Source organism: Panthera leo, chromosome A1, assembly GCF_018350215.1.
Source record: "Panthera leo isolate Ple1 chromosome A1, P.leo_Ple1_pat1.1, whole genome shotgun sequence".
Taxonomy (NCBI): Eukaryota; Metazoa; Chordata; class Mammalia; order Carnivora; family Felidae; genus Panthera; species Panthera leo.
In genome coordinates, this window is record NC_056679.1 from 116,632,450 (window position 1) to 116,642,559 (window position 10,110).

The 10,110-nt window shown below is 50.7% G+C and overlaps 2 protein-coding genes and 1 pseudogene across 2 annotated transcripts; 2 read left to right on the forward strand and 1 right to left on the reverse strand.

Annotated features, from left to right (window-relative positions):
- Positions 1-333: 333 nt before the first annotated feature.
- On the forward strand, positions 334-1,869 carry LOC122230048 (annotated as a pseudogene).
- Positions 1,870-3,162: 1,293 nt separating this feature from the next.
- WDR55 (WD repeat domain 55) lies at positions 3,163-7,316 on the forward strand. The gene is made up of 7 exons (XM_042937208.1): positions 3,163-3,453; positions 5,680-5,780; positions 5,863-5,950; positions 6,042-6,221; positions 6,311-6,410; positions 6,498-6,667; positions 6,751-7,316. Exons 1-7 carry the CDS (start codon positions 3,263-3,265, stop codon positions 7,067-7,069), a joined length of 1,149 nt encoding a protein of 382 aa, XP_042793142.1. The 5' UTR covers positions 3,163-3,262; the 3' UTR covers positions 7,070-7,316.
- A 456-nt stretch (positions 7,317-7,772) lies between these two features.
- DND1 (DND microRNA-mediated repression inhibitor 1) lies at positions 7,773-10,092 on the reverse strand. The gene is made up of 4 exons (XM_042937219.1): positions 10,014-10,092; positions 9,763-9,880; positions 8,904-9,365; positions 7,773-8,233 (listed from the first exon to the last, which is right to left on the reverse strand). The coding sequence occupies exons 1-4, from the start codon at positions 10,035-10,037 to the stop codon at positions 7,776-7,778; spliced, it is 1,062 nt and encodes a 353-aa protein (XP_042793153.1). The 5' UTR covers positions 10,038-10,092; the 3' UTR covers positions 7,773-7,775.
- Positions 10,093-10,110: the final 18 nt, after the last annotated feature.

Sequence of the window (10,110 nt, forward strand, 5' to 3'; positions counted from 1 at the left end):
CGTGGGATCAAGCCCTGTGTCTGGGCTCCGCTCTGACAGTGTGGAGGCTGCTTGGAATTCTCTCTCTCCCTCACTCTCTGCAAACCCTTCCCCCCGCTCTCCCTCTCTCTCTTAAAATAAATAAACTTAAAAAAAAAATCAAAACCTTGTTAACCTGCTATGCTGTCTTCTCTGTGTTCAGCATCCTCCTTTCAGGACCCCTGAATCACCAAGAGGAATTCCACTGATTGTGTAAAATGTACATGTGGAAAGTTAGCTCAGACCTTCTTTAAGCCATGGTTCTAGATTGCTGGATAAGGATCCTAGCCAGGACGCCTAGTGGAGAAGGACGTAATGACCTCACGGATGGGCAAGAGGTAAACAGGAACATAAGGATGATTGGTCTCAAATAACAGAGGCATTCAGGGCCATATGTGGCCTATTCTTAGGACAGAGATTCCCTGGGAATTCGGGTCCACCCAATGGGCTACCAGTCTCATTTCAAGGTTGTGCAGGACTAAGCTCTAGGTGAAGGTACCTGAGGACAATCATGGGAATAAAAATGAACATTTCAAGGTTGTGCAGGACTAAGCTCTAGGTGAAGGTACCTGAGGACAATCATGGGAATAAAAATGAATTTATACCCCCCCCCGCCCCGTGCTTTTAGTAATTCTAAGCACAAATTGCTGATTCTCTGGCTGAAGAGATAATCCTGGTAAGTGCCTTGGGGGGGCTCCCTATGCTAGGCCAGCAGGGTTTGGTGCCCTTCAACACCCTGAAATGTTTGTCAATGCCCAAGGTGGGTCCCTGGCCTCCGAATCATTCCATCCCCAACCTTTTCCCCCTCTCTGCTCATTGCTAGCACTTTAAGGTCTGGTGCTCATAGGGTCATCATTTATTTTCTGACTGGATGCCTAGCTGCCACTTCTTACCCTGAGCCTAAGACCTGTCCAAGAAAGGTAGAAGGCCACCTTAACTTTTTGCCTTGCTTTTGGTCACTTTTAGCTTGATAGGGCAAGATCATTTGAGGAAGCCAGCTTTGTGCATGGCACCTAGAAGGATGAAATTGGGCCTTGTCTGCAACAGCACCTAGAATGCCTAATATCAGACAGTAAAGGACATCCTGGTCTCATGGTTGAAGCAGTGGTCTCAGTTAAGGGTCACAGAAACCTGGCTCAGATAAAGATACCTAGAGGGTCATTAAATTTAACAGCTGGCGTTTGGGGGTGTGTGGCTGGCTCAGTCCATAGAGCATGTGACTCTTGATGTCAGGGTCATGAGTTCAAATGACATGTTGGGCATAGAGCTTAATTTAAAAAACAAGACCTGGGAGTTGACTCAGTTTAAAATTCATTTCTGGGGGTGCCTGGGTGGCTCAGTCGGTCGAGCATCTGACTTCAGCTCAGGTCATGATCTCACAGTTCGTGAGTTTGAGCACCATGACAGGATCATTGCTGTCACCATGGAGCCTGCTCGTCCCTCATTTGCATTCTCTCAAAAATAAATAAAAAACATTAGAAAAAAAATTGTTTCTGGCTCTTTCTTTCCATGGCAGCAGAGCTCTTGCAATCATAGTCAATGTTCCTAAAACCTGCCAGACTTTCTGCAAGAAGTATGGCAAGCACCAACCCCACAGAGTGTACACAGTACAAAAAAGGCAAAGATTCTCTGTAAGCCCAGGGAAAGCAGCGTTATGACAGGAAGCAGAGTGGTTATGGTGGGCACACTAAACTGATTTTCTAGCAAAAGCCTAAGATTACAAAGATGATTGTGCCGAGGGTTGAATGTATTGAGCCCAACAGCAGATCTAAGAAAATGCTGGCTATTAAGAAATGCAAGCATTTTGAACTGGGAGGAAATAAGAGAAAGGGCCAAATGATCCAGTTCTAAGGTTTATATTTGGTTATATTATGAAGACAATAACATCTTGAGGTTATGTTAAATAATAAAAATCAGTTTCTACAGAGGAGCCTGGCTGGCTGACTTGGTCAGTAGAACATGTGACTCTTGAACTAAAGGTGTGAGTTCAAGCCCCATACTGGCTGTAGAGCTTACCTTAGAAAAAATTTTTGGGGGTGCCTGGGTGGCTCAGTCGGTTAAGGGTGGGTCTTTGGCTCAGGTCATGATCTCCTGATCTGTGGGTCATGATCTCATGGGGTTTGTGCGCCCATCGGGCTCTGTGCTGACAGCTGGGAGCCTGGAGCCTGCTTTGAGTTCTGTGTTGCTCTCTCTCTGCCCTTCCCCTCTGCTCACACTCTTTCTCGAAATAAACATTAAAAAATATATTAAAAAAATTAAAATCAGTTTCTGCAAATATCACCAAGACTTGTGGACATGACCGAGGTCCTCTGGTTGTCCACATGGTGAGTGACAAGGACCCCCAACACCACATGGCAACTTTTCCATTCACACAGGACATAGAGCTTCTCTGAGGTCCCTCACCTCACTCACCTCTTATTAAGGGCTTTGGGCATCAGCATATGTCTTAGAAGGCTTAGCATTACAGTTATGTGAGAAACTTCTCTTCAACCACAGAAGCTGTGCTCTTTATGTTCCCCACCAGAGAGTGCTCCCATCTTTATGGAGCCTTTGGTAACCAGAATGTTCAGAACGTCAACTGTTGTGCCCATTTTCCTCTTCAGCAACTCCTTGGCAGCTCTGAGCACTGTTGGTCTGCCCCACTGAGAGTATGCAGCCAAACTGTAGGAACCGGCAGGACGCTGTTCCTTTGGCCCGGAAGATGTGGAGCACGCAACGCAGCAGCTTAAGCGTGCGCTTGAGGTGCTTGCTGTCCAAGACCCCGCGTATCAAATTCTCGCGGTGTGGGGCTTTCGCTGCTGCAGGACTAACCTAGAGGCCGTCCATGGGCTTCACGAAGCCACGAACTGCTGGCGTCCCCTTCTGCTATCTCGAGGGCGGCAAATCATCCTTTATAGTTGCGGGAGGGAGTACCCTACCTGTCAGCATCGATCAGGATGAGGGGAAAGGACTTAAAGGCAGTTCCCAACTTTAGGTGATTTGACCAAGGAGAGCAATGACGGTTGTGCCGTCTACCTGGCCAAAAAAAAGGGCCACGGCAACACGGGGAACTACAACTTGAGGACCAGGTCCCTGGGATGCACTACACCCACGATACCTGCAGCCTGCCGGGACTTTACGCGTCTTAGCGCCACTTCCGGCCCCGCCCCAAAGGCGGAAGGGGAATCTGGGCCCCTCCTCCAGCCGTGTGGAAGGGTTTTGGGCTTACCGGTGCGCTCTTGAGCGGTCCGGATTCCTCTGGTGCATGGACCGCACGTGTGAGGAGAGGCCTGTGGAGGATGAGAACGACGAGGAAGACCCCAACTCCACGGAAGCCCCAATCCGCATCCGGGACACTCCGGAAGACATCGTGCTGGAAGCTCCAGCCAGTGGGCTGGCGTTCCATCCGACCCGCAACTTTCTGGCGGCGGGGGACGTGGACGGGGACGTGTACGTGTAAGTGCTGGGCAGGGCTGGGGTCTGCCGGATCTGGAAGCTTCCCAGGGATAGAGGTGGGACGAGGAGAGAAAAGTTGCAGGGAGACAAGTTTTAGAAGACTGAAGTGGTCTTATTCGTTCAACAGCATTTGGTTTTAAACCAGTTAGTTACCTGACCCTGAAACAGGGCCAATGCGGTCCCCCCACTTTGCTTCTTGCCTGTTTTAATCTTTCAAAAACACAAAACCCACCACCTCTCTTTCTTGATTAAAACCCTTCAATAGTTTACCTTGTTTTTAGGATTAGGTCCAAACTCCTTAATCTGGCTTTTAAAGTCTTGACTACCTGGCCCTCGCTCACTTCCCCCTTAACTGTTTTATTCATCCTCTTATCTTTTAAATGTATCTGTTTATTAATCGTTATTGCAGGCACACACATAAAATGCTGGTTGCAGCTCATTAATGGGTCATGAGTGGAGTTTGAGGAACACTTTTCTGTATTCTGTAGTCCGTTTTGTTCTCCGTTATATCTCCTGCTTCTAGACAAGGGTAGGTGCTCAATACGTGTTTGATTTTGAACTAGAAGTAGGGTGGAAGCAGTGAAAAGCCACTGAAGGTTTTAGCCAGAAGAGTTGTGCTGTCAGATTTACTTAATGAATTTAAACCTCAGCCTCCTCATTAGCTTCAGTCACCTTGGGCAAGTTAACTTCCATATTTTCGTCTTCAAAAATAGGAATAATAATAGAGGCTTACCTCTGAGATATTGCATGTTTGGCTCCAGACCATTGCAATAAAGTGAGTCATAGGAATTTTTGGGTTTCCCAGTGCGTGTAAGTTTACACGATAGTGTAGTCTATTAAATGTGCATTAGCATTATGTCTAAATAACAATATACATACCTTAATTAAAAAATATTTGATTGCTAAAAAAATACTGACTATAATCTGAGTGAGTCATAATCACGATCACAGATCATTATAACAAATATCATGAAAAACTTTGGAATTTTGCAAGAATTACCAAAATGTGACACAGAGACACACAGTAAGCAAATGCTATTGAAAAATGGCATGGATAGACATACATACCATAGAGTCGCTGCAGACCTTCAGTTTGTAAAAAATACAGTATCTGTGAGGCACAATGAAAGGAGGTATGTCTGTACCTATGTTGCAGAGTGTCAGGTGTATATACTACAGCACCGGAGTTCAACAAATGTGGGTTCTGTTCTACTGCCTTTCATACTTCATGCCATACACTTGGGAGTACCTCTGGACCTCCAGCTTTACTCACACCCTCATTGCGTCAGGTTTTTCTCCTCTTCTCTACTCCCAGCCACTGCCTTTTGGCAGGTTTCTGACTTCTCCCATGACCATTCCAAAGAGGTTCCTTTTCCCATAGGACTAAATTCATAATTCTGCTTGGCCTATGATCCCAAGTCTAGTCTAACTCATTTTTCCAGATTCAGCCATTCCACTCCTGCCAGTGGAACCCACCTCATTCCTTGTCTCTACCCTAGAAGAGACGTTGATATGTACCTCCAGTATCTGCCAGGTGAATTGCTTTACATGACCCAACTCATTTCGTAACCTTAGCTTTCCAGGGCTCTCATCTTTAAGGCACTGGGACAGAGCAAACAATAAGCAGATACAGTTCTGCTCATCTGAAACTCACTGGCAAGCACTTAGTCATTGGTCCTTTTTGAAGATCTGCTCTGAGGTAGGCACTGGTAATACACTGTGGACAAGTATTTGCCTCAAAGCTGAGCTTTCAGTCTTGTGTTTCTCTGCTCCACCTCCATTTTGATCCTACCTCCTTTTCATCATGTGGCCATGTGGCCACAGTGTCCTGTAATCAGTTGTTACCCGGGGTACAAGAGCCCTGTCTTGTTGATTTTTACATTTCCAGCTCCTGGGGCTCTTCTGACTTCAGTAAATATCTCATGCTCTCCATAGTGGTCCAGATCTAGTATTTCCTGAGGCTGGGGCTTTGCTTTGTAATGATGTTGTGGGGTCAGCTTACAAAATCCTGAGCAAATACACTTTGAATTAACGTATATTGAATTAAAGACAGAACATTTGAAGCTCACTGAAAGCGGAAAAATGGGATGGCGAGCTCTTTGGGTTTGGTGGTGTACAAGTGTGAGTTCCTAGGTATGTTGGAAGGTTGAGTAGTCTTTATGTTCCATGCTGCCAAGATCTGGGGTCATTCAGTCTCCTCCCCCCCCCCCCCCCCCCCCCCCCCAGCTTTTCCTACTCCTGCCAAGAGGGAGAAACCAAGGAGCTCTGGTCTTCAGGTCACCACCTCAAATCCTGTCGAGCCGTGGTCTTCTCTGAAGATGGGCAGAGTGAGTATTGGGGAAGGCAGCCAGGGATACGGTGGCAAGGGATCAGTGAGCAGCACCATGACCTGAGCACCTTTTCCCCCAGAACTTGTTACTGTCTCCAAGGACAAAGCCATCCACGTTCTAGATGTGGAGCAGGGCCGACTGGAAAGACGCATATCCAAGGCTCATGGGTAAGGGGAGCCAATTGTGTGTTGAGGTCAAGGGTAAGTTGGTTAAGTCCCTACTGGAACAAAAATGGCTCAAGAAGCTCCGTACCTCTAGTGCCCCCATCAACAGTCTCCTGCTGGTAGATGAGCATGTCCTGGCCACTGGGGATGACACAGGTGGCATCCGGCTCTGGGACCAGCGGAAGGAGGGCCCCTTAATGGATATGCGGCAGCACGAGGAGTATATTGCCGACATGACTCTGGACCCAGCTAAGAAGCTGCTGCTGACAGCCAGGTACAGCCTCAAAGCTGCTTCCCCTTCCCTATTAAATGTCTCCCTCACTGGGAGCTTTGGCCAAGCCTGCTGCTCTGCTCTCTCTACAGTGGGGATGGCTGCCTTGGTGTCTTCAACATCAGGCGACGCCGGTTTGAACTGCTCTCAGAGCCGCAGTCTGGAGACCTGACCTCGGTCACCCTCATGAAAGTACAGATGGGTATGAGAGTTTGGGATTATGCTAGCAATCTGGTCTGAAGGAGTGCCACAGACATGTTTTTCTCCATTTCCCTACAGTATGGAAAGAAGGTGGCCTGTGGCTCCAGTGAAGGTACTATATATCTCTTCAACTGGAACGGCTTTGGGGCCACAAGTGATCGGTTTGCCCTAAGAGCTGAGTCTATTGACTGCATGGTTCCAGTCACTGAGAGCCTGCTGTGCACTGGCTCCACTGATGGAATCATCAGGTGAGAGAAACTGGAGAGTCCTAAGATCACATGAGGGTCAGACCCAACCAGCCAGGACCCAACACTCTTTTCTCTCTGCCCAGGGCTGTCAATATCCTTCCAAACCGAGTGGTGGGCACTGTGGGCCAGCATGCTGGAGAGCCTGTGGAGAAGCTTGCCCTTTCCCACTGTGGCTGCTTCCTGGCCAGCAGTGGCCATGACCAGCGCCTTAAGTTTTGGAACATGGCCGAGCTGCGGACTGTGGTAGTGGATGACTACCGCCAGCGGAAGAAAAAGGGAGGGCCCCTCCGGGCCCTAAGCAGTAAGGCTTGGAGCACAGATGACTTCTTTGCAGGACTCAGGGAGGAAGAAGGCTCCACAGCTCAGAAGGAAGGGGAGGAGAGTGAGGATGAAAGTGATTGAGGGGATGAGGTGAATCTCAAGATGGGTCCTCCCTGGGGAAGTCTTGCTTCCTGGGCTGGATACCAGAGAGGCTATTTATTTATCATACTCTTGTGCAGCGCACAAGATGCATAGCTAGAGATGCAGGACTGAGGGCGCGCGTGACAAAGCACTTGCCCTGTAGCGGCTACTCTACCAGTGTAAGAGAAGCCCGCAGCTGGGGCAAGACAGCACGGACACAGGTGTACACCAACCAGGCGTTTAATATAAATACAACCAGCATAGAAAAACCCAACATCACACATACACCAGAATGTAAAGTACTGGGGACATAAAGCAGATTTCTGAACCTTTGGCTCAGCCAGCCCCCAAATAAAATCAACAAAAATGACAAATCAACAAAATAAGAAGTGAGATTCATATTAAGCTGTGGGAGGAGGAGGAAGGTTTGTGTATGTATCACACAGAACGGCCAAGGAATACCAAAGGGCCAAGGTTAGTCCCTGGGCTGGGAGGGGCATGGCAAGGTCCCTCACCACAACTTAGCCAAACCAGAGCTGTCCCAGGTGTACTGGGGCCCTGCCCCAAAGGGGAGGCTGTGTCAGAGGTAGGGCAGAGCCCATCTTCCTCCCCGTTTGAAATCTGATGGTGGCTGCCCAGGCCTGCTGGGCTGGGGACTGATGCAGGCTCTGTCAACTCGTTTGGGCTGCCTGTGAAGAGGACATGGTCACTGCTTAACCACGGTACCTGCCTCAGCCCCACCAGTCGGTATAAGACTGGCTCTAGAGGCACTCAGTGCCTCTAGCAACCTTGCAGACACAGCATCCTTAGCCATCTCATGCCCATTCTGCACATCTGGGGCCAGCACAACCCAGATGAGACCACTGAAGGGCACTGGATGCCCAGGGATCACCACCTGGTACCAGAAGCGGTGCCAGCCAGCAGGGCCCATGCCCAAACACTTGGTGAGGAACACAGGGCTGCCCAGCTTCATCCGCTGGCACAACAGCTGCAGGGCACCCCGAGCCCCTTGGGACTCTAGCTTGTCCCTGGCCAGGGCCAACCGACTGCCCTCTGGCTGTAGGCACTGCAGGGAGGGGCCCACCAGCTGCTGGCGGAGTCGCTGCTTCAGATCTGGTTTGAGCCACTCCACGGCCACCTGCTCTCCACAGAGGCGTGATTGCCCTGCAGAAAAAAGGCAGAGACAAGGGCAGGTCGAACCCCTGGATCCTGAGCCCCCAAGCCCTATCAACACAAGCCTGTTTAATTTCTAGCCTCCCCATTTCCTGGTAGTGTAACCTTGAGCAACTTCTCCAGGCTTCATTGTGTTTCTTTGTAAAGGGGGTGTAGTAACTGCTATCTCCTAAATTTCCTTGTTGGAATGCTGGTTGATGCAGGCTTTGTCTACCTTATAACCATCATAATAGCTAACCTTTACTGCAAATACCTGCCAAGAATCAGGGAATGTGCTAAGTGCCACCTAATTCTCAAAACAGCCTGAGGAAGGAAGTTCTACAGTAGATAAAAGGTAGACTCGGTAGGACTACCTTGGGCGAATCAATCTCAAAACTGTCTCTTTTCATATCTAAAGAGGAAGATCAGTCTGTGTGTGTCACTGGGATGCTGATTAAGTTACAAGATAATGCCTGGAAAGCTTTAAAGTTACCATAGATGGTAGCTGGTAGGTAGCACAAACGTAAATTTAAAAATCTCAGGTTAAATAGCATGAGGTCGAAAACTCAGGGATTCTTAACGCTACTATCTTGCTCTTTACACTATATGCTGACGTGTAAAAGTGCACGGCATAATGTGTTTGGCCCCAACCAGCGGCCCCCCCACCCCCTAGCTCCCATACCTTCCACTAGGGCTTTTTTGGCCATGGCGGCGGCGCGGTGCGAGTTGAACTTAAGCAGCGCAATTTGCGCGGGCGCTGGCCCAGGGCTGGGCATCAGCAGCGCCTCCTGCAGGCCGGGACCCAGGGGCTGCAGCGCGAGCAGCAACGCGCGGCGACTCAGCCCCGGAGGCAGCCCGTCCACACTCAGCTCGCACTTCTCAGTACTGCGGCACACGAGCAGCGGGCAGGAGGGCCGCAGCGGGTGGTTGTGCAGCGTGGCGATGGCGGCCTGGGCGCCGCGCCGCGAACTGTAGCGGGCGTAGGCGAAGCCACGGTTTAGGCCGCTGAAAGTCATCATCAGGCGGAACTCGTAGAGCCGGCCCACGCGCTGGAACAGTGGGATCAGCTGGTGCTCGTACACGTCTTGGGGCAGCCGCCCGATAAACACCTCTGAGCCGGCCGGCGGCGGGCTGCCCACCCAGCCTGGGGGAAGTGGGTGGGAAAGGAGCACCGTCATCCTACCGCATGGTTCCAGGTTCGAACCCAGGAACCCAGCGCGAGAGAGCCCATGTGCAAACATCTGTGAAATGGGCGCAACACTCGCACCCCGACTCGCGGGCATAACTAGGCGCCCGAACTAACAACGGGGCTAGCAGAGTGGGTGCACCTTAAGACCGGCACCCTCCCTCGAGGGGGCGGACGGGCGGGGTGGGTGGAGAGCTACAGACAAGTTTTCTCAGCTTCTTGGGTGGAAGGGGTGCAACGGGTTAGAGGTTTCTGACTGCACAGCCCCGGGATAGAACACCCCCCCCGCCCCGCCCGCCCCCAAGAGGGTGCCAGCCGGGACCATCAAGGATGGCGTAGGGTGGGACTACCGTACCTGGGGGTGGCCCGCCATACTTCCTCTGCCCGTTCACCTGCACCAGGCGGATGCCCGTCTCCCTGACCCATGCCTCCAAAGCTGCCTTGTTTTCCGGATTCACCCTCTCACACCACAGCTGAAGGGGAAAGGGCTGGTTGGAATGGCGGATCACCGCGCCGCCGCCACCTCGCCTGTGGAGCTGCAGCCCAAGGAGTCCCCACTCCCAGCGCTGGTGGCGCTTGTCGACCCCATCTCGCTAACCACCTTACCTCACATTCCCGCTTGGACTGCATGGCTATCCCGCCAGCTACTCTGTACTCGCTTTATAACCTCCTCCCCCGTCTGCCTCTGGAAGCTTCCCTACCC

Excerpts from the sequence above, each read along its gene's own strand:
- WDR55 (XM_042937208.1), top strand. The coding sequence starts at position 3,263 with ATGGACCGCACGTGTGAGGAGAGGCCTGTGGAGGATGAGAACGACGAG. Across the intron at positions 6,222-6,310 it reads AAGCTGCTGCTGACAGCCAG|TGGGGATGGCTGCCTTGGTG; the intron begins GTACAGCCTCAA and ends CTCTCTCTACAG. Across the intron at positions 6,668-6,750 it reads TCCACTGATGGAATCATCAG|GGCTGTCAATATCCTTCCAA; the intron begins GTGAGAGAAACT and ends CTCTCTGCCCAG.
- DND1 (XM_042937219.1), bottom strand. The coding sequence starts at position 10,037 with ATGCAGTCCAAGCGGGAATGTGAG. Across the intron at positions 9,366-9,762 it reads GTATGGCGGGCCACCCCCAG|GCTGGGTGGGCAGCCCGCCG; the intron begins GTACGGTAGTCC and ends CACTTCCCCCAG. Across the intron at positions 8,234-8,903 it reads CAAAAAAGCCCTAGTGGAAG|GGCAATCACGCCTCTGTGGA; the intron begins GTATGGGAGCTA and ends TTTTTTCTGCAG.